At 41.2% G+C, this 24106-nt stretch overlaps 1 protein-coding gene across 9 annotated transcripts in view; it reads left to right on the top strand.

Annotated features, from left to right (window-relative positions):
- Positions 1 to 24106, top strand: part of NRXN3 (neurexin 3) — a 1474839-nt gene that overhangs the window by 365162 nt on the left and 1085571 nt on the right. For 5 of the 9 annotated variants that reach the window (XM_028123318.2, XM_028123231.2, XM_088025019.1 and 2 more), the window contains 2 exons: positions 3428 to 3729; positions 9580 to 9741. In XM_028123318.2, coding sequence (XP_027979119.1) covers positions 3428 to 3729; positions 9580 to 9741 — 464 coding nt within the window. Of the gene's footprint in view, positions 1 to 3427; positions 3730 to 7650; positions 7675 to 9579; positions 9742 to 24106 lie in introns of those variants that run through there. The other 4 variants (XM_088025020.1, XM_088025017.1, XM_088025018.1 and 1 more) reach the window with 2 other exon arrangements.

Here is a 24106-nt window from a genome sequence, read left to right as displayed (position 1 = left end):
AATTGAATGGGCTTAGAAATGTGTTTGTCACTATTTAGTTTTGCGCCTTTTATTTCTGTTCATTATCAATTTAGTATGGCTTTCAAAGTGCTAAGACAGTGCTTAAGCTTTGGCTACTGGAAGGAAATTAAGAAAGATTGGGATCTTAGGAGAAATCAGTTGTGAGATTATGCAAAGGAATGCTTTCTTCAACGTTCTCACTCTTTTCTTCCATGCCCCTCATTTGCTCTTTTAAAGACCAGGTCAAGCACTGTCAATGCCTCTCCTCCCCACACAGTCAGGAGGAAGGTATCCCATGCATTAAAAATGTTACAATTTGGCTTATCTAGAATATGAATCAGAGAGTAGCTTTCAGGTGTCTTGTGTGTTGACATGTGGAGGAGATAGCAGCATCCAGGGTGATGCTGCTCTTGGTAGCCTCCTCCAGCTCAGGGAAGAGGCAAACCGGGAAAATTCATCATTGAATGAAGAGATTGGGAAGGTTGTGAACGGTTACAGCATTTTCCTTAGGTTACTTGCAAAGGGACGCACTCAGCTACATAAAGTCTTTGTTGGTGAATTTGCATGGAGATTAGCATAAATATGCATGTGATTTACATAGACGATTTCTCATGGTTGGTTTTATTTCCTGTTTGTTTATTGATATTCTCTTCTCTACAATGATGTCATTTTTCTTCTCTGGCCTCCACATAAAACAAGTTCTATTGCTTTAAACACACCCAGAATCCAGGGGGAAAGGGGAACATTAATTTTGGTGAGTAAGTGTGATTTACATAGGGTAGGGGGGGAAATAAATTTCTGGCTCAATTTATCCAAGGTTTGGGATGGTTTGCTGTTTAGTAGAGTAGGAACAACGTGCTACATCCAAAGTGATGGGTAAAAGGATATTTAGAGAAAAGTCCAGATAGGCACTAGAAGTCCAGAGTAACACCAACTGTGTGGTCTTGGGCAACACTTACTCTTAGTTGTCAGTTTCTTCCTTGTTAAAAAAAAGGGGGTCATTAAATCAGATAAGCTCTAAAATCCCTTATAAGCTCCAAAACTTACTATTTTTGCATACTCCTTGGTTTAATTACATGACAAATATTAAGCCCCATATAGCACATCAGATAACATCCTGGTGCCTTACTGTTCTGTATCAAACCTTTCCCCTTTGAAGGGTACTCAGTGATTAATTTAAGCATCTCTTTAGAGGCACTCATTTCCTTGTTCATTTTTCTCAGTTCGGTGGGCACATAAGGTCTAACTTAAATGTTTACAGAAGACACCCATTATTATACCACATGTGGCACCAAGGACAGGCATAGCAGTTGGCTCTGTGCGCATATGTATCCATAGGAAAAGAGTGTATTGGTGATAACTGAATTTGATTTGCCGTCCTTCACTCTAGGTCAGGCTTACCTCCTGGTCTCCTAAACAAAGGCTCATCCAAGTGCATTTTAACACAGTCATTTCTTCAGAAATGAGAGAAGAAATGACAATAGACAGGGCACTAGGGGGTTGGATACATCTGTTTCAAACATATAGATGGTATCAAATTGCTGCTCCATGATTTTTTTTTTTTTTGGCAGTTTTGGTAAAAGGCATCAGACATGGGTTATGTGCCAAGTAGTGCTTGCTGAGACACTGTGGTCATTTATAGGTGGACAGATTCCTTTTGCTTATACCAGTGTGTGCGTGTGTGTGTGTGTGCGTGCATGTGTGCGAATGCACGCATGTGCATGCACACAGAGATAGGCAGGTAGACACATCATTGAGACCCTCTGAAAACACAGGACAAGCCTGATCTCTTCTTTCACTCTCTGGAGTATGAAGTTGAGGTTCATGTTTTAAGGCTGTCATGATTCTATAATTAGTTTAATATAGACTGTAGTGGGTGGTCATCTCTCCCATATGATGAGTGCTTCCTCTACAGTTCTTACCTAATCATGAGAATATATTTATTTTATGTAAGTGACTTACCAAGGGCTGTGATGGTTGAAAGGTTCTAAGTTGAGGTGGAATTGACTTTAGTTACGAAGGCTGAAGTGTAGTTCTAGAAGAGAAAATAGAACTTGCTCAGCCTTATTTTGTAACCGCCCCCCTGGCCCCGTAATGGGAAACTGCCTATCCAACCTTGTATTGTTGCCCATTTTCTTTCATGATGAGGTGCTTTTGCTAGCTTTTGGCCAACCCTGATATGCAGTAGGCCACTCTCAGTCAGACTGCCTGTCAGGGGGACAAGTGGGTTTTGAAGTTATAAATTACATCAACAAAAAATTAAATAAAATGTCATTACCTTGATAAATACACCTTTGAAACTACCTGGTAAGCCAGGTGCACACTTAGAATTTTTGGATTCCTCAGAGTTCTGTCCTGGGATATGCTAGTGCAGGGAGAACCAGCCTCTCTGGTTGTCAACCTGTGGCCTGTCCCCTTCGGCTCCATCCTGTATCCACAAGGGCTCTGGTATAAATGCACGTGGACGCCCATGTGGCCAAGCTCTGTCTAACTCCCTGCAAAAGGTCCCCTGTTGCTAGTTCTCAGACCCTGAGGTATGCACACCGATGGCATGATTTGCTGTTGGAAAATGAGTCCAGGGCAGAGCCTTGCAGAAGCCCTGGAAACAGGCCTGGGGCTCCTTGGGTAGGGAATTAAAGGATCCCATGGTGTGGCCTTGAAGGAGAGTATACACTCCAGTGGAACGCTGTCTTGATCCTGGATGTTCTATAGGATGGTCCGACCAGGGCCATCTAAATTGGGAGACCCTAGAGCAGAGATCCCTTTGGATCGAAAGGGAGCTATTGCTGTCTTGTCAAAGCATATCACCAAATTCCATTCTGTCCCCTTTCCCTCATCTGCTTGATCACCTTCTCAGGTCCAATCTCCTATTTAATAACCCTGTCACATTCCACTGGGCTCAGGACTCTACCATGGAAACCAAAGTTAGCTGGGTTATTGATGGATGGAAATTAGAGCCAGATCTTTCAGGGTAATTGATTTTTAGTTATTGGTCAATAAAAGGTACCTGGAGCTAAAGAACCCTTTGTCAGAACAGTTAATTTTCCATTCTACACCAGCTCTCGAACAAGCATTTAAAAGCCATCATTGAAGCAAAAGCAACGTAAACCTCACTCTACCATTTTGCATAAAATTTCCCTCTAGGTTTTTCCCTGGGAAAATGGGAAGGAAAGGCAGCAAGCTCTCCTATGCCATTGCGTTGGTCTTCCACCCTTGTGAGGATAGATAGCTCCTCGGCAGTTAGTGTCTCTCGTGGTTTCCCTAGTACTTAGACACAGGTCCGATGGAAGCGTTGGAGGGAGCTCATGCGGATAGCAGCTCCCTGGCAGGGGCATTGCCCTGGGGGGCCATGTTCTCTTTGGTATTTGCGTACTCCTGACTCATGGCAGTCAGGTGGTGACTGCTCCCCTCTTTCCTTTTCACGCAGCCCGAGAGGAGAATGTGGCCACCTTCCGAGGCTCCGAGTACCTGTGCTACGACCTGTCTCAGAACCCGATCCAGAGCAGCAGTGATGAAATCACCCTCTCCTTTAAGACCTGGCAGCGGAACGGGCTCATCCTGCACACGGGCAAGTCGGCTGACTATGTCAACCTGGCTCTGAAGGATGGCGCGGTCTCCTTGGTCATTAACCTGGGGTCCGGGGCCTTTGAGGCCATCGTGGAGCCAGTGAATGGAAAATTCAACGACAACGCCTGGCATGATGTCAAAGTCACGCGTAACCTCCGGCAGGTAATGGCGGAGGGGAGAGAGTGCCCGGAGGCTCCTCTTGGGTAGCGGGGGAGGAGGTTAGTGAAGCAGGTGCTGGACGAACTGGAGAAGCGTATAGATATAGCTTTGGATTTGTTGAAGCCTAACGTTCTCCCCAGTCTTTGCAGTTTCACAAGGAAAAATTATGAAAATATGTTTCTCCTCCTACTTCAGTTCTCCACTTATGCTTGTTTTTTTTTTTCAGAAAAAAATTCAGTTGTGTAGATAATAAAAGTAATAAATACTTTCCTTTTATTCTGCTTTCCTTTTTATCATTTTCTTAACTACGTTTGAATCTTGTATTATTGTTAAATTCAATTAGGGACAGCATTTTGTTTCTGCAGCTTGCTAGATTTTCCTCATTTTCTGAATATATGTTTTTCTTTTTAGTTAAGTTAGCCATTGCCATGATGCCATGATTTTAATTCTTTCCAGAAAAAAGTCTTCCTTTTTCTCGTCCTTTCGATTTACTGCCCCTCCTCTGCTTTCATTTTTTTTTTTTTCCTGCTGTTACGTTAACCTATAGCCTTAGAATGAATTAGCTGGAATCTTTCTGAATTCCTCTGTTTCTCTGTTCCTTGGTGCGGTGCTCCTACTTTATTGCCCCTGTCTCTACCTCGGAGGCTCTTCAGTTGACTGGGAGGCCTGGAAAGTGGAAGGATCCAAATAAAAAAGTCAGCTTTGGAGCAGCCTTTCCCGGTTCTGTTCGTGCTTGAGAACTCCCATCGCTTGCCGATTCTAAGCAGGCAACTCCGTCAGGTGACAACGCTCTCAGGAAGCCTTAGCCAAGTGAAGTTGTTTTCAGTCTCACAATGAATAATAATAGTCACAACAGTAATAATAGTAACACCTCACCAGCCCACATCAGTGAAGAAGAAAAGCATTTCCTATAAAAGTCAAGGTCTGTGCTGATGCCGCTTTCCGGGTTGCTATTTGCACTTGGTTTTTCTCCTTGTGATTTTTGTCATTAAACCCAATTAGACAGGGTTCGTCCTTTATTAATCAGAAAACATTATGCAAATTTCCAGAGAGTGCTTAGTAGATTTTCTTCTGCAATATGATTGATTTAATGCCTTCTAATGTAAATATGAAAGCGTAAGAACGGACAAGTGTTTGCATATGTTTTCTGTTTGATAAAAGGGCGACTCCTTAGTATTGCTAAGTGAACAGAGAAGGTTCACAGGTGCTGGGAACACACAATATTCAAAACACCCATTGTAATGCTTAAGTATGTTGAGGAAGCCACCTGGTTGGGAGATGCTCTTCTATCTGTGGTGATGTTACCAAATCATATAAGTCTTAGAGCCCCAGTCCTCTTAATACCCCTGGACTGGACATTTTTGAATCACTGTTCTGTTTTTCCACCAAGGCCAAAGGATCCAATTGCTAATGTTTTCTTTAATAATCCCCCATCCATATTTACTCAGCTCAGCTGTCAAGAGGGCCCCAGTCGAATTTCCATTTGCTAACATACAAGGGCATGATGTGTTTGAGTTGCAGAGACTAGTCTAAAAAGTAAAATATGACCAGTTTTGGCTGGCAGGTACACAGTAACACCCTTTAGGCTGTAGGGGAGGGGAGAATTTTCATACATGATGGGGGAGCAGGGTCAGGCTGTGATTCTCACCAACCAGTCTGTTTCTCTGGTTCTCTCCCGCTCCCTGTACTTCCTTGCCATTCTAGAATGATTCCAATTAGCTGGAGAAAGGCTCACTTTTATTTCCACTAAAAACACTTTTCTAAAATAGAATTGGCCCCCAGTTCCATCCTTTAAACTGAGTGGGGGATAAACCAAGCTGTTCTTCGAACATTGGTTGTGCTGTTTTAGTCAGAGCAAGCAGAGGAGAGCAATCCTGGAGGGTTTCTCTTCCAAGCTCTAAGACCCAGCTCCCTTAGTGCCCTTGGACAAACCATTTAACCTTGCCACACCACAGTTTCCATTTGTGAAATGGTGATTACAACCGTCCCCAGCCATGTGTGGTGGCTAAATATGCAAAGCACCTTATGTTCCAGAAGGATTATGAGCTCCTCCATGGTCTGGGTGCTAGACTCACTGTGACATGCGCACAATTTATACGCTGAGTATTCTGTTGTGAAGGTGACTGTGTCTCTCTGTCACCAATGCTGCTGCTAAACAGAGCTCTCAGTTCTGGACAAGGCGACAGAGGCCTGAGGGCATTGGGGGACATTTCTTGGCAGAGGGAATATGAATCTCATAGAGAAAGTGCCCCTAAAATTGGTCTTTAATGAAATCCCGACTGAATTTTGCATCCAAATACAATTTATTAAAAGAGAGGGAAATCTCCGAAAAGCAGAGTTGATTTTGCAAATGTAATCCTTTCAGTGCTGAATCATCTAAGATTATTATTTTGACCATTAAAAATACATTTATAGCATCTTCTTTAGTTCTGTAGGAGACAATTGAAGGGGCTGGAAGGCCCTGTCTATTTCAATTAAACTGTAAATTGCTTCATAAATATTTGATAACAAGCTTGTGACTGTCTCATCTACTTTTTTGGTAAGGTCGAATGGTTTCTGTGGCAAAAACTCATCCGAGGAATGCTTACTTGGAGTTTCCTGGAGTTTTCATTACTAAATGGAGCAGAACTTTGCCTATTTCTTCCTTCTTGGTCATCTACTCATGGTTCTACCTTTGAGCCACGTCAGGACTGAGGCCAGCTACTTTACTGGGGCTTCTGATTAAAGGAAGGAATGTGAACTCTCTGTTCCAGACTGTCACTGGGATTAGGGACCAAAGTAGTGATGCGTTTCTCTGGGTTTGTTTTTGGTCTTGTTTTAAAACCCATGACCTTGAACATGGCCCTCATGTGAATTGCTTTACCTCTAATGCCACTTTAGTGAAACCACAAACACAAAACTGGGGTTACCGATCTTCCAGCCTTGCAGCCTCCCCGCTCAGGGTGTACTGGCCATTTAGCATTTGAAAATAGTCAGAGGACACAAATTGTAGGGCTTCTTTAATCATGTTTAACCTGCCAGTCCTCTCTGTTATCCATACAAGAAATTGCTTAAAAGCTTGAAAACCATTTTCTAAAGGGGAATGGGGGGAGAGCGATTCCAACGGGCAGCATTCTGGCAAAGAAAACAAAACAATAACTACATTGGGAAATAAAGAAGACTCCCAACTATTTTGATGCACTCTGACAACACAGTTATTGTCGACCAAGAGGAAAGCAAAGAGGAGAATGTCCCCCTCCAGCTGCACATATCCACACAAAATCAAGGGAGTCATGGATCTTTAATCATCTACAGAATAAGCTACATCATGTAGCCTTCCTATGCCAGAGGTGACCTGTACATGCTTTACGTTTTTTTCGTTGTTCTATTGAAAGTCAGATCATCCATGCATGTAGTCAGAGTCAGATATCAAAAAAAAAAAAAAAAAGTCCCCAGAATATTGGTATTTTAGCTCTACCTATCTGTCTACCTACATGTGAAATGATAAACTTTAGCGGTGTTTTCTTTCAGGATAGGTGGGCTGTGTATGTGCTAGAGGGTGGGAAGGGAAAATGGTGTTCATTCAGAAGAGCCCTTGGAAAGTAAGTATGATGCTAATTCTAACTGGGGTGAGGTCCGGTCTGAGCGGTGTTTGGAAGAAGGGGGAGTTCAATGACAGGGTGGATTGCAGCTCCTTTCCTGGCTCTGCCCTAGCTGCCAAGGTTTTCCATAGAGTCCTGGTCTCATTGTCTTCCCCACTCTCTTTTTCTGTGTCGGGTGCCTTTTTTTTGAAAAACTAACACAAGATCATTCATGCAATGTGTCATTTTACTAACCGACTAATGTACTAACACCCTAACGACTCATCTTTGTTTTTAGTTTTTTTAATTAACAATCGTTCTGTTCACAATTTTTAATTTCCTTTCTTCCCCCTTTTCCGCAAAGCACTCAGGCATCGGACACGCTATGGTAAACAAACTACATTGTCTGGTAGATATCATTCTTATTGTCTCTTTTTTTGGGTTTGCCGTGTGTTGCCCCCCTTTTCCTTCCCAAACCCCCCTTTTATCCTCCTTAGACTCCTTTCTTCTTTTAAAATTTTTTTGTTGGATGAAATGCAAGCCTTTCTTTTTTGTTAAAAAAAGAAAAAAAAAATGGAAGGGGACGTGCCTGTCCTGGAAATGGTATTTGGAGGAGTTTGGTTGGGACAGTTTCCTTTTCTCCAGTTTGTCATTTTTTTCCCCCCAAAAGTATTTTTTTTAAAGAAAGAGTCCCCATTTAGCTAAATTTGTTTTGTTTTGTTTTCTTATTTTGCAACTTCCAAGTTACAGACTAGGGCCAACAGGCTTTCTATTGAGGACTTTCTTCTTTCTGTGTCTCCCTGTCCCCTCTCACTCTCCCTCCTTTCTCTTCCCTCCTCCCCACTCCTGAAGCCCATTTTTCTTTCCCTTTGGTGTGGCCATGGGCTGCCACAGGTGATCTGGGGAGGAAAGTACTCTATTTCCTCTGTTCTTCCTTTCCCGGCTTTCACCTTATTCCTCACCGTGGCCAAAGGGAGCTCTGCCAGTGTGTTCTCCGTACAGACTCTGCATGGCATGTTCCTGTCTCGTGGATTTCCCCATGGACATCAGAGTTTGTCCCTCCATTTTCCTCCTCATTACTAACAACCTGTCAGTCATCAGCCCAGTTCCACACTCTTCTCTTTCTTCATTTTTGTCTCTCTCTTCTTCATTCTCCTCTCATCCTTCATATATTTTGGGGTTGGGTTTGGACTTTTTCTTTTCTTTTCTTTTTTTTTTTTTTAGTGAGGGAGGTGGCAGGCAGGGGAAAGACAACCCTTTAGTTTTGAGTGGTTTGGGTTTTTTTTTTTTTTTTTTTTGGTTGTTTGTTTTTACCTCCATCTTGTGTTCCACTTTGTTCAGTGCATGTAAGTGTGAAGTGGATTTTGATTCTTCCCTTTGGTTCCTCACCCCTGCCCACTTCCCTGCCCTTTCTCTTCTGCCTTTTCTCTTGGCTCCTGATGGTTTTCGCATGGGTGTGTCAGCGTATGGTGCGTGCACGCTTTGAGGCCCCATCTTTTCTCTTTGCCCTCTGCTCCTTCCATGGATGTTGGGCGTGTGGGTGCTATTTCTTCCCTGTGGGCATTCTTATTATTTTTATTTTGGTTATTATGCCTCATATTCTTTTCTTTTTGTTAGAGTTGCCTTTTTGGTTTGGGTCATTTCTCTTTTTGGTGGTGGTGACGGCAGTGAAGGGAGGGCAGGGGTTGGTGTCCTGGGGGTAGTCCATGGCATGTAGCATCCATGACATATCAAAAATGAGACCCTTCTCCTTTCCTCCCCGAATGCATGTTTGTCAGCGTGGTGTGAGCCCCCAAAGTAACGAATAAAAAAGAAAAGAAAAAAAGAAAAGAAAAAAGGAAAAAAAAAACCATCCACCACCAAAGACCAACCCTAACAAACTCCATTGTCAAATGTCTCCTTTGCTGTTTCTCACTACCACCATAAATAACAGTCATTCAAAAAATAAACAATCATTTTACCAATGAACTGAGACAAGTGATGTCGTCTGAGGATAGTTCCATTTTCTAGCCTGACTGAGTAAAGAGTGCAATGGGTAGAGCAAGTTGCTCATCTTGGCAATTCCCCCAAAGTCTCCCGGGAGTCTGCAGAGGAAAGCTGGAGGCTTGGGTTGCAGGGAAGGCAGACCAGAAAATGGAACTTGGCTGCGCCTACCAAAATCAACCAAATTAGAAAGAATACCTCACCAAAATCTTAATGAAAGTGATGCCACAGGTAGGGGAAGCCACTGGATTTTGATAGGACTGTAAAGTCATTGTTGGGATTTTTCTTTGTCCCTATGTCCCTCCACCAGGTGACAATCTCTGTGGATGGCATCCTTACCACGACGGGCTACACTCAAGAGGACTACACCATGCTGGGCTCGGACGACTTCTTCTACGTGGGAGGAAGCCCAAGTACCGCTGACTTGCCAGGCTCACCTGTCAGCAACAACTTCATGGGCTGCCTTAAAGAGGTAACTGTCACATGCTCTCTTTAATTCGTTGACTGTCCCCAGAACAAATGAATTTCCAGTTCAATGAGGGGCTCTGTCCTCTAATCCATTCTTTGAGGCCATAGGTTGTAGCAAAAAAGACTTTGGACTTGGAAGTAAGGTCCTAGGTTTTGGTTCCCGCTTAAGCTGGTTGCATGACCTTGGGTTTGCCACTTAACGTATCTTGTGATTCTGTTTCCTCATCTGCCTAATGGGAAACTGTATCCCACAGGTAGAGGTGCTTTATAAATTAAATGAAATAACAGAGTTGAAAGGACTTTGATATCACAAGAACTACACCTTGTGAAGTTTGATTTCCTACTTTGACTTGGCAAGTAGGGAAGCTCTAGCTAAAAGTAGCTCAATTTGTGGTTGTGTGTCTTGTCTAAAGCATAACATATGTATTATTTTACCTTTGCCAAGCTTGGTGTTCCCAAGAGTCTCATTATTTGAGATAAAGGAAAATTTTCAGAATGTAACATTAAGGCCCAAAAGACTGGTTTTTCCTTTTCTTTTTTCTTTTTTTTATCCCCTGAAAGCTAGCAGCTGTGAGAAAGCAGTGGGGCTTTGCCATTACTCATTTATTACTGTTGTAGCTGATGTGTTGAGACCTCTGTCTGAGAGCAGAGGAGCTTCAGTCAAGTGTAAGTTCTCTAAGGTCAATTGTTGAGGCAAAAAGAATCAGACTTGATTTGGTAGAGTTCTTTCAGAATACTCTGTCATCCGAGCTGTGAACTGCACATTTTTGTTTAAGCTAAGCTAAGACTGATTGCCTGAGATATCTCTACCCCCTCCCTGGGGAAATTCCTTGAGAAGCTAACAGTGTTCTTTCTTGTAGATAAAGATCCCTTGTGACATGTTATGAGACTCCTCTCAGGGCAAATGTTTATTCTGATTATGGTTATTTGAAATTTGTTGAACATCGGTTATCATACAAGATGGCATTGTACATGCATGCATTCACGCCACTTGACTGTGAGCCATGTCAAAACAGGAGTTGGGTCCATTATGCCTGGTCTATAGTAGATGCATAGTAAGCATTTCTGGAGGGGATGCATTTATCAAGTCATCATTGGGCACCGTGTTTGTATTGTAACCGAATTTAGCTGCTCTTTCCAAGCTGTGGTCTCCGTGCTTGAGGATTTTATGATCTAGGAAGGGAGATGAGATCTGGAGGTGAGTGAGTACAGCTCAGGACACTCTGTGTTCAGTGCCACAGAGTAAATGTCCTAATTGAGTAGAATTAGAGGAAACATACATTTTAGGGGGAAGTCTGTTTCAGAGAAGAATTGATATTTGAGCTGGGCCTTGAGGCAGTAAACGTGTGTGAGTTGAGAGGAAGGGGTAAGAAAGAGAGACGTGACAAAGGAGGGAAAAATCCAATTACAGCTCTGTGTTGTTCTTGGTCTGAAGGACAAATTATGGAAGAGAACCCCAAAAGGGCTTCCCTCTTTCTGCTGGACATTAGCTAGCCTTCCACCACCTGCAGGGATGCCAGTGGTCATTCCTGACAGAATTGCAGGAGACAGAGAACACTTCCGCTCTGGGATTTACTCCCATTTGGATAGAAAAAAGGTATAAACTGCTCAGCATCTAATGAACCCTGAAAGACGCTTAAACAGTGTTAAATCATACACACTGGCATTGTACTCTTGTCAGGATTAGATAGGAACATTCTGCTACTACGGACGTGGCTCAGGAATGAGTGAGGCACTGATTGCTGTGGAGAGCTCATCCATTTTTTGGTAGTGAAACAGCCTTGAGCGTGGACAGAATTTCTCCTGGACAGGATCTAGGGTGGCCTCTAGAACTAATTTTCCCCTGTACACAATTATGTTGCACCATCTCTCAATTATGTATTTTGAGACAAAGAGGCAATTTCCCAACTGCAAATTATCAATCAGGAAGGATGCTCCTGAACATTTTGAAACAAAGCTCATAAAAACACAAAGGTATCTCTGATGGCTCCATCCACACACAACCTAAAGTAAATAAAATCTGTATGCACACACACATGCACATGCACACATATTGCCTGGGTGTAGAGACCAGAAACCTTCAAAAGCTCATAAAAAGTGTTACTATAAGCTTAAAAATTAAAGGCAGTTCTGAAAAACGGTGTCAGTAACAGAAATAATTAGTACTTAGTAGTAAAAATATATCCATAACTAGCAGCATAAATCTGCATTTAAACCCAGATCAAGTCAGAAAAAGGGAAGTCCAGCCCATGCTGGGGAAAACGGTAGGCAGAATGAGAACTCCGTTAACTTATAACCTCATCTCTCTGTTGCATATGGTATTGTGGCGTTTCAAAGGGATCTGGGAAGCTTTCTCCTCTGAGTGTCTTAAACAGGTTTCTTCAAGTCTCATGTAGTCCTGGCATATTCTTTCTTTCCGCTTAATCCTTACAGTTCACTTTGTTGTAGGGCAGGTCTGGGAAATTCTTCTCTCGTTCTTGGTATTTGTCTTTGACATTTAATGAATGGCAGAAGCTTCCAGCTAGGTTGGGATTTCTCTCCTTGATAAATCCCACCTATCCACTTTAACTATTTACCCTTAGAACAGTGTCCAGTTATTTAACAAGCCCTTCTTTCCTGTCTCTTTCTTCCTTTCTCTGTCTTTGCTTGCCTTTTGTGGCTCTGTGTTGCCTTAAGCTGAGCTGGGCACTTTCATGTATTATTTTCTTCAAAATGGGGACATGGTAAAAGGACTTCAGTGTTTCTCTTCCAGATCGCGGATCACTTTGTGTGTGGTACAAAATAGGCTTTATCTTTGGAACTACAGTTACTTCCACACTCAGAAGTTAAGTTCTAGCTCCTCTCTTGGGCAGAATGATTGTGGATTTCACCTGGGTGCACTGGCTTCCTAGCTTCCTACTGCTGTAAAAGCCACGACAGAGACTATCCAAATTGTCCTCAGACTGTTGTGGTTCTCCCCACACCCTAGTTATCAATACAAGATTTGTGTACACTTAAAAACTACCAGCTCAGTGTCGTGTTGCTGGTTGTGTTTCCATGTTTTCTTTTTTTTTTTTAAGATTTTACTTATTTATTTGATAGAGCACAAGCAGGGGGGTAGTAGTAGAGGGAGAGGGAGAAGCAGACACCCCTGCTGAGCAGGGAGCCCGACAATGGGGCTCGATCCCAGGACCCTGAGATCGTGACCTGAGCCGAAGGCAGACACTTAACCACCTGAGCCACCCAGCCGCCCCATGTTTCCATGTTTTAACATGTGGGTCTTATTTTTGATCTTTCAGGTTTGTAGCTCCTAGAATGGTTCTTAGCATCTATTGGGCTCTTAGTAAACATTTGCTGAGTGAAATCACGTTTGCAAATTAATTATGTTTAAATAAATAATCTTGGAAATGAACATGTTTGTAAAATTAATGTTTTTAGATAAATGCTTCCAGGCACTATTAACCATGTGATTTTCTTGGGATCAGTAAAGAACATCTTGACATGGCAACAGCTGAATCTTTCAGGAAGTTCCTAGCTGTCTGATTCGAGAGAAGCATTATATAGAAAGGCTCAGCAAGGCTGAGAGGAGTGGGTTGGAACTTCCTCTAGGAAGAACAGGATTGAAAAGGCTTTGACAGAGGTATCATTGTATAAAGAAAAGAACACTGGGTTTGCAGTCAGAAAATCTGGCTGGGAATACCAGCTTTGTCACTGGCTCTATGGCCTGGAATAAACCACTGATTGTATTTGAGTCTGTTTCCTCCCTAACATGGATATACTGGGACCTTTGCTATGTTCTTTTTAAATGAAATAATATACATAAAAGTAACACCATACAGACATGTGCATATTGCTATAATGATTATTATTAAGGATTATGTAATACCCCTTATAAACAAACAGTTTATGAATACAAATATAACCATACACTTGTATACGTTAGCATGGGCAGTATCTCCATATCTCCTAAATTAGCAAGTCACAGTCAGAAGAAGAACCAGCCCTTTTCTGAGATTCGCCCCACTAAAGTCCTTTCATTTTTTTTCTGAAGTGGGGAAACCCACCCCACTCGCCCTCAGTCATTACCTTGTTTTGTTGCCTTCGGTCATGTATTTGACAACTGTCAATCTCCATCTATTAAAATGTGAGCTAATTCTGTGATGACAAAGGCCTCTTCTGTTCACAGGTATCTCCCCAGAACCTAGCAGAGTTCTTGGCATTAAAAAACAAAAACAAAAACAAAAACAAAAAACACTCATTGAGTATGTCTGGAATAAATAAAGGAATGAATGAGCTAACCTCATGGAGCTCTACAATTTGGTGGAATTTCGATCAACAGATAAATCCTAAAACCCTATAGGATACCAGGGACTGTGCTAAGTAAGAAACAAAGATGATTTAGACACAGTTTCCACGTTAGAGGACCACACAGTGAGTCAGGGGAGACAAATACATGGGTATAATTTCGATAAAAGATGGTTAGTAAAAAGAGGCATTCACAAGTGCAGTGGGGCTGTTGAGGAGAAGGACTTATATATTCTGGAGTTCAGGAGAGCTCTGTGGAGGAGCTAATGTGAGTCTCGAAGACAAACAGAAGTGAACGTGGCAGCATGGAGGGAGTGGAGCTCCAGGACAATGGGGCAGCAGGAGCAAAGGCACGGGTGCCAGACTCACGGTAGTGTCTGGGCGAGGAACTTACACTTTGCTCATTTCAGGGCACAGATTATAAGACGAAGAATTTTGAAAATGTAGCTGCAAAGTTAAGTAGGGGCCAGGTCATAGAGAACTTTATCTCATACTCTACCCTTGGACTTTATTTTCTAGGTTAATGGGGAGCTATTGAAGGATCTTAAGTAGTAGAATGACACAGTCAGGTTGGCATCTTATCCATCAGGCTTTAAATTACTTGAGAAGTGAAGTTACTCCATTTATTACTTCCAGCTGGTGTATATTTTTGCCCTAGGAAGTTGAAGAGCGGGGTTGGGAGGGTTGATCCATTGACTGTGGCCTTGGGCCCGGAGAGTGCCTTTCAGAATCTTAAAATTTCTATAGGAAAGCACTTCTTTCTGACTCCATTGCAGTTTCCCGTGACTCTTGCTGTCAGGATGTGCCTTTCTCCTTTACTTTGTCCTTGGCATTGCTGAGCTGTTACTGTTGGATGAAGCACAAGGTAGCAGAGGAAAGCCAAGTCTGGACTGAGGTGCACGGTAGTGTTTCTATCAGATTCAGGACCAGGGAGAGGAAACTTCCTCAAGCCCATCATGGTATTCTTCCATGTGTTGGGATCTTCCCTGTTGCTTGATTTGGTTCTTTGCACATCATCCTCCTTTCGTCTCAGTCTGTTACTTCTCCCCCAGTATATTGGTTCTCCGTTTCCATCTCCCATTTGCCCAGGGAGAAGCTCAGGGCTGCTGAGGTGTCTGGGACAGCTTGGTCTCTCTCACCTCTCTTTCGTCATGGAGTCTCTGATGGGGAGGAGGGAGAAGCAGGAGTATCGGGAGCGTGGAACACATATTTAAAGGAAAAAGGATTGGGTAGAACATCATTGTGCACATGACATCCCACATCCCTTTGTGATTATTAGCCATTTAAAACCGAATGGGGTTTTGCGGCCAGAGATAGTCTCTGAACAGATGATTAATGGTTTAATCTGTAATAACTTTACATTTTATAGAACCCTGATAGGAGTCCACATCTGGTGAGCCAAGCTATTTAAGGCTGTGTTAATTCTGTTAATTGCTATACGTTTATTTGAATTGCTGGCACCTGCGGGCTTTGGGATAATGTGTTTGTTGTTGCTTTTTTTTTTTTTAATATACTCATTTTATGCCATCTCACTGTTTTGCTGCTTCTGTCTCTTATGCTATCACAGTTTCTCTTCTGGTTTTTCTTTTGTGTTGTCCTCACTTCTTCACTCACTATACTTTTTTCTCTTTCTCCCCTGTTTTCATTTTCCCTACCTCTGTGCTTCTCTAGCTCTTGAGCTGGGGTTTCCTTCCTGATTTTGCAGTCCATGATAAATCGCTCTGTTTATAATCAGGTAAATTAGGTCATGGCATCGGGACTAAAACTCCTCTTTTCCCTAGCATTGAGAATAGTATGTGACCCCACGGTGAACGGAGACCAAGTGAGGGTTTTTGAGTCAGCATGAAAGATGAGAGGAGAAACACAAGTCCAGGTCTGAATCTTGTGTAGATTCATTCATTGCCAGCTGCCGTAGTAAGAGCAGGTCATTCGACTGCTCTTAGCCTCCTTCTGCATCAGATAATAATACCTACTTCAGGCATTTTTATGTCAGGAGCAAATGGGATTAAGAAGATGGAGGTACTTTATAAACTGTAAACACTGTGCAGATGTTCATGTTAATATTTGTTATTAAATGAAACCGAATTGTTTAGATCTGGCCAAGGAACTACATACTGCTCTTTGCTGGTTCTGCAATTTGGAAACTGCAGAAGTTAGGAGAGTCCAATGTGGTTTAACAAGAAGAGCAACTGAATTGGAACTTGGCCTCCAGATTATTAGATAATTAGAAAATGATATGGTCTCTTTGGACATCCATGTCTTTTTCTGTAAAGTGAGAGTAGTGATCCCTGCTAAACCAAATGCACACGACTGTGGAGAACTTCTAAAGTAGATATACAAGTTATTGCTTATTTAATTTTGGATAGCAAGGTAGGATTTATTTTCCTTCTTAGGAAGCTGTGCAAAGGAGCACTGTGTGGGCTTGGAGGAAAGCATGCTTTGACAGAAGAGAAAAATCAATACAAACAGGAGACCAAGAAGGGGAAGATTTCAACAAGATAGAAGTGGAAACGTGACTCAGAGACTAGGAAATGGAAGCTGTGGCAGAGGAAGAAAAGAGAGAAACTGGCTCAGGAGCTGCCTGTTGGGTTGACCATAGAAGTTGCCATGTTGGGGGGTAAAAGAAAGATCAAAAATTGGCAATACCATATGCATCAGCTTAAGAATAAAGTTTTTGTAAAGAGAATAAATTGGATCTTCTGGAAAAGAGATTACCTCCTAGATTAGAAGGAACTGAAATGGATAGGAGAGAGCACAGTCCTCTGTGTCACGGAGGAAGAAGAATAAAACCCTGAGCTGCTGGGAATTGTGAAGAACAGGAGGTTTATTTCACAGAGGGGGCAGGGTGTGAGCACTTAGTCCAGGATGACTGTAAGAAAGTTGTATGTACCTAAGGAATAGTATCAAGAGGGCTGAAGCTTCAAGGATATTTAGTATTGCAGTACTGTGGCAAATGGAAAGTGGTTCTTCCATTAGTGCCAGAATAAAAATACTGAAATATGGTTTGCTGCTCATAGTCGATGCTGATGGATGAAAGATGGAGAAATAGATATGGTGAGCATTTTTTTTTAGAAACTTGGTATCCATTTCTCCTTCTTTTGAATAAAGATTTTTATTCCCCTTCATTTTCAATCCAGTGGTTCAGTGGCACTGACTCGACTCCTGGCTGCCTTGGTGAGCATGTGAATTCTAGTCAATTAGAGATTTACATTCCCTTGGCCATGGTTATTTTGTTCATAGGTGGGTGGCTTACCTGATTTGGATCAGTGACATACAAGCTCAGGACTTTAGCTTATATGCTGTAGGGACGTAGTTCTCCTTTCTTTGGGTTAGAACTTGGGATGATATAAAACTGAGTTTCTGGCTGCCATCTTGCCAACACATAGAGACCAGAAATGAAGCCAGAATGGAGAAAAGCAGAGCCAAAAGCTGGGGAGAAGCTAGATCCTGGTGACATTTTTAAGGCCCTGGATCAAACATTCTTCAAACCAAAGTACCCCTGATATCCAGCCAAGACTGAGTAATTCCTTCTTTTGTCTAAACGAGCAGGAGCTGGGTGTTCTGTCATTTGCAACATGTAGCCCTAAGTGATGTGTAAGAATTCCTCTTACTCCTATTTTTACCCCTTTCTTCTCTGACAAGAAGATAGGTCTTTGGACAGGAAAAGATAGACAGAGATGGGAAATTTAATATCAGAGGCTGTTAGAAAGCACCTAATTGCTCTGCACTCATTCAGATTTCTTGACTTGGATGAATGATATCCCAGGATACAGGGAGAGTTTGTAAAGAAGAGTTTTTGAAATCCAGTTGTGTTTTTTGAGAAATGGTTGAGATTGGGGAAGATTCCTCAAGACTAAAGATGGAAAAAAGTGTAGATAATGCGAACCATGAGCCTGTGAGCTTCACTGGGATCTGGGAAAGATTTTGGAGTGCATTATTGACAGAAGATATGAGCCCATATTAGAGAAAAAAGTGATCAGCAGAACCACAGACATTCATCAGAAACACTGAAAATAAGCCATATCACATGAACCAAACTCACATTTCCATTCCCTATTATTACCATACTTACAGCTCAGGAAAGCATAACCAAATATCAGCAAGGTATTTGGCAATACATTCTGTGATATCCTCATCATCAAGATGGGGGAAAAGGAATTGGATGTAGGAGCTAGTCAGTAAAAGAGTAACTATTTAAACTTTCCAATGAGTCTTGATTAAGGATTTGTTTTGACCTATATAGAAGTTTCAGGTGGATGTCATAGTGCTTCTTCTTACTTAATGTTTATATTAGGGACTTGAGGAAAGGTAAGAGAGTATGCTCATCAACTTTTTGAATAGCAGGAAGCTTAATTTAAAAAAAATATATGTCTACACGATTTGAGGCTGAATTAATAGAGGTGTGATCTATAAAACAAAGGAGGTAATAGTTTTATAGTATAATTTATTGACTAAGAGCAGGCTCTGGAGCTAGAGTTCTTGGCTTCAAAGCCTAGCTCTACTCACATTAGCTGTGGAATGCTGGGCAAGTTGCTTAACCCTCTCTGTGCCTCATTCTGCTTGCTTATTAAATGAGGAGAATAATTATACCTGTTTCATAGGGTTGTGATATTAACTGAGATAATGTAAAACCCTTAAAATGATGCTTGATAAATAGAAAACATTTGATAGATTTTTTAAATTAAAGTGTAGTTGACACACAACTATAGTTATATTAATTTTAGGTGTAGAACACAGTGATTCAATAACTCTGTGTGTTATGCAAGTGTAGCTACTATCCGTCACCATACAATGCTATTACAATACTATTGACTATATTCCCTCTGCTGTACCTTTCATCCCTGTGACTTATTCATTCTGTAACTGAAAGCCTGTGCCTCCTATGCCCCTTCACCCATTTTGCCCATGTGTGTGCCCTTTAGCAACCACCAATTTTTCCTCTGTATCTATGGCTCTGTTTCGATGTTTGTATTATTTTTTATTGTTTTTCTTATTTTTTTAGATTCCACATATAAGTAAAATAGTATGGTATTTATCTTTCTCTGACTTACTGCAATCAGCATAGTACCCTCTAGTCCATCCATGTTGTCACAATTGGCAAGATTTCATTCTTTTTTTATAGCTGAATAATATTCCATTTTAAGTATATACCACATCTTCTTTATCCATTCATCTATTGATGGACACTTAGATTGCTTCCATATCTTGGCTATTGTAAACAATGCTGCAATAAACATAGGAGAGCATATATTTCTTTGATTTAGTGTTTTTGTTTTCTTTGGGTAAATAGCCAGTAGTAGAATTATGGAATCTAATGGTATTTCTTTTTTAAGTTTTTGAAGAACCTTCACATTTTTGCCACAATGGCCACACCAATTTACATCCTCACCAACAGTGCATGAGGATTCTTTTTTCTTCACATCCTTGCCAGCACTTATTTCTTATTGTTTTGATACCAGCTATTCTGACACGTATAAGGTAACTCATCGTGGCTTTGATTTGCATGTACGTGATGATGAGTGATGTTGACCATCCTTTCATGTGTCCTTTGGCCATCTGTATGTCTTCTTTGGGAAAAATGTCTATTCAGGTTCTCAGCCCATTTTTTTTTTTTAAGATTTTATTTATTTATTTGACAGAGGGAGACACAGCGAGAGAGGGAACACAAACAGGGGGAGTGGGAGAGGGAGAAGCAGGCTTCCTGCGGAGCAGGGAGCCCCACGCGGGGCTTGATCCCAGGACCCTGGGATCATGACCTGAGCCGAAGGCAGACGCTTAATGACTGGGCCACCCAGGCGCCCCTCTCAGCCCATTTTTTAATTGTTTTTTGGGGGGGATTTTTTGGTGTTAAGTTCTTTTCTATATTCTTTATATTAACTTCTTATCAGATATATTGTTAGCAGGTATCTTGTCCCTTTCAGTAGGTTGCCTTTTCATTTTGTTGATGGTTTCATTTACTGTGCAAAAGCTTTTTATTTTGGTGTGGTCCCAATAGTTTATTTTTGCTTTTGTTTCCCTTGTCTGGGGATACATACCTAGAAAAATGTTAACTAAAGTTGATGTCCAAGAGATTACTTCCTATGTTTTCTTCTAGGACTTTTATGGCTTTAGGTCTGACATTTTGGTCTTTAATCCATTTTGAGTTTATTTTTGTGTATGGTAAAGAAAGTGGCCCAGTTTCATTCTTTTGCATGTAGCTCTTCAGGTTTCCCATCACTACTTATTGAACAGACTCTCTTTTACCCATTGTATATTCTTGCTTCTTTTGTCATAGATTAATTGACCATGTAGGTGTGGATTTATTAGTTCTTTATCCTGTTCTGTTGATCTATGTATCTTTCTTTATGTCAGTACCATAGTGTTTTGATTACTGCGGCTATGTACTATATCTTGAAATCTGGGATTGTGATACCTCCAGTTTTGTTCTTCTTTCTCCAGATTGCTTTGGGTATTCAGGGTCTTTTGTGGTTTTATACAAATTTTAGGATTATTTGTTTTAGTCCTATGAAAAATACTATTGCTTTTTTCATAAGGATGACATTGAACCTGTGTACTGCTTTGGGTAGTATGGACATTTTAACAATATTAATTTTTCCAATCCATGAACATGGTATATCTTTTCATTTGTTTGTGTCACCTTCAATTTCTTTCATGATTGTTTTATAAAAGTTTTCAGAGTATAAGTCTTTAACCTCTTTGGTTAAGTTTATTCCTAAATATTTTACTCTTTTTTTTGGTGCAATTGTAAATGAGATTGTTTTGTTAATTTCTCTTCTTGCTACTTTGTTATTAGTGTATAGAAATGCAGCAGATTTCTGTATATTAATTTTGTATCCTGCAACTTTACTGAATTCATTTATTCTAGTAGTTTTTTTGGCAGACTGGTAAATTGTTATCATCATCATCATCATCATCATCAATATGTGCTAGTATGATTACTGGAAGTATTTCTATTCAGTTCTGAATATTAAGCTTTTAAAAGGTTAGCTATCTAATTGATAGATTAGAACATGTTTAGAGTTGAGCTATGAAAAAGACAAAGGACTCTGACATAAAAGTAGTCGACTGAGGGGCCCCTGGGTGGCTCAGTTGGTTAAGTGTCTACCTTCGGCTCAGGTCATGATCCCAGGGTCCTGGGATGGAGCCCTGAGTCAGGCTCCTTGCTCAGGAAGGAGTCTGCTTCTCCTTCTCCTTCTGCTGCTCCCCCTGATTGTGTATTCTCTCTCTTTTTCTCTCAAATAAAGAAATAAAATCTTTAAAAAAAAAGGGGTTAACTGATCCAGGGGTATTTAACCTGAGGAAGAAAAGATGCCTGAGCCCAGGGGTTGGCTTCATACATGAAGGACTGTCCTATGGAAGTGGGATTAAATGTGGCTCATGTATCCTCAGGAAGAAGAACTAATGGCAAATGAGTGGCAGCTATTTGCCTCCAATGCCCACAGTATATCCGATAAGAAGACATTTCAGTGAGAGCTGTTCAAAGCTGCCTTTAAAGTAATGCATTTGGGGCACCTGGGTGGCTCAGTTGGTTTAAGTGACTGCCTTCGGCTCAGGTCATGATCCTGGAGTTCCTGGATTGAGTCCCGCATCGGGGTCCCTGCTCAGCGAGGAACCTGCTTCTCCCCCTAACCCTCCCCCCTCTCATGTACTTTCTTTCTCTCATTCTTTCTCTCTCAAATAAATAAATCTTAAAAAAAATAAAGTAATGCATTCTTTATCACTCAAGGCACCCAAGTAGGGTCTGGACAACCATCTTGCTCAGTTTGTAGAAGAGATTATAGCATCAAATAAGTAGACAGTGTTTGTTGATTTTTTTTAGTTTCTTTCCAAACATAAGGTCCTAAGCTCTTCAGTGAACAAGCCTTCTGAAAAGAAAGAATGAGACCAGTTAATTAGACCAGATTTATCGTGTTGAAAGCTTTTCCTGATTAATCTCCAAATCAGTTGACTTAAACATGTCCCACCGAGACTCATAGGGTTGCCCTTGTGGTAGGATTTGAGGTTCCCAGCCACTGCCATCACCTATTAGTCACTTACAATTACTTCTCTTTCCTCAGACCTCTACTGGCATCGTGTCCAAAACCATTATAACCACAGCAACTAAAATCATAACAGCAACGGTAAAGACTAACAATCATTGAGCACTTAACAATGTAAATGCATGTGAAGTGTATGTCTACACAATTAAGTGCTTCGTACATATTTCCTAAGTTAATTCTCACAACAAACTGGTGAGGAGGATCCTGTTACCATTACTACTTTGAATTTAAGGAGATGAGATGCTTGTCCAGGGTCACACAGTTTAGCAAGAGCTGGAATTGCGATGGCAACACTGCTACCACCCCCTTCACCAACTCAGTCAAAAGACCTGGTGAAGAAGAAAAGGAAATAAGCTCCTCAAGAAAAGATGGGTGATTCTGTGATTCAACCCAGTCTAGGGACTGGTCTTTCACTACCAGTTAGAGGCTCCACTTCCTAGGAGAGGTCATTTAATCAGGCAAAAAATGTCCTGCTGGGAGACTGGATACAATTACCTGTTTCTTTCACCTTGCCCTTGAGTGTTCTGAGAAGAAGGTGGGTTTTGCCTGATTTCCCACTGTGGCTGGGCAAATTGATATTGCTTAACCTGTTAGTGGAGGAATGATTTTCATTATGGGACCTGAGTGGAAAGTAGCTCCTCTTGGTATAAATCCCAGGCAGTTGGATACCTTTGTTTTGAGATGTGTGGCACATCTTGACTTTTGTTCCAGCCTAGTATTTTCTGTGAAGTTGGAGCTATTTGCCTCCAATTCCCTCAGAAAGCCAGAATGAAGAGCAGCTACTTTTTAGGCTTATTATGAATTTTTAGTCTGATTCTGAGAGTCTCTTATTTAGCTTTGCTTTTTTTTCTCTTCAGGATAAATTCAGTGGAACTCGTTGCTTTCTAAAAATGTCACTTATTTACAGCAAATGTAATCTACCACAACATTCCCCCTGAGACAAAATCTCTTGTGTCTTCGAATGCCTCAAAGGAGACAAAAACAAAAAAACAAAAAACCAGTTCTTGTACACATATACCTACAGGGATGAAGTAATCATTGAGCTAATTAATTAGCTAATGTTTTTTTTAATTGCTTTGCAAATGCAGAAATGACTATTCCATTCGTGTTATATGCTTTTGTAACCTTGTGTTCTGTTCCTCTATAGACATTGTGCCATAACTAGTTTCTGTATAGATTTCACTTCACAAATCAGTAAACATGTAGCAGAGGGCAGTAACACTGAACACCAATTATCAACCAATAAAATTCTGCTTCCCTCTCCCTCAGCCTCTTTCTCACCAGCCAGTATGGTCTAGCTCATGTTTCATGGAGAAAATAGAAACTATTTAGGCAATGCTTGCTAAACTTCTCTCCCTCCACTTTCAGATTTACGTTTAAAGATACTTATTGCTACCTACTTTTCTCCTATCTTAGAGGATGACCTCTCCTCCTCCTCTTGGAGTGTAACTACTAGTCTCTTTTGGCTCTTTGGAGATGAGCCCCTTTAAGGAGTCCTTCTCTTCTAGTTATATTAGATCTCTCGTCAACCTCTTTCCTATTCCCTCAGCTAGTGACGTGCTGAGTATCTTTCCCATGATCCGGTCTCCTGCTGAATTTACACCTTAGTACATGCCTTACTTTCATTGAAAAACTGCTGGGAAGAGTTGTCTATCTGTCCCTTCTTGTCTACTTCACGGCAACTCCTTTACCCTTTGTAGTTGCATGCCGAAATCTGAAGGGGCATACTTACTCTCAGCTCTGTGGTAGAATTGTTTTCCTGGTTTACCTTGCTTAAGTGAGGAGCACTTCACTATATGTTCTCACAGCTGTTAGTTCTTAACTCCATTGTATTGTAGTTAGTATTATATTCCTTACTGCACTGTATTTTAATGGTCTGTGTTCATATGTTTCCTTAGTAGATGGGGCTTCTAGAAGGCAGGGATTAGGATTTATATAGATTGAATGCTCACATTAGAGGTAAACATAGGTCCTGACGCATAAATATATGGAAAATATTCTTCAATAAGTTAGTAAATATTTGTGAACATCAGCAATAGAATTATT

Source organism: Eumetopias jubatus, unplaced genomic scaffold (genome assembly GCF_037043125.1).
Source record: "Eumetopias jubatus isolate StellerSeaLion01/CBP00866 unplaced genomic scaffold, mEumJub1_p1.0 scaffold_7, whole genome shotgun sequence".
Classification (NCBI taxonomy): domain Eukaryota; kingdom Metazoa; phylum Chordata; class Mammalia; order Carnivora; family Otariidae; genus Eumetopias; species Eumetopias jubatus.
The sequence above is the reverse complement of the archived record's forward strand: the minus strand, read 5'-3'. Positions and strand labels throughout refer to the sequence as shown.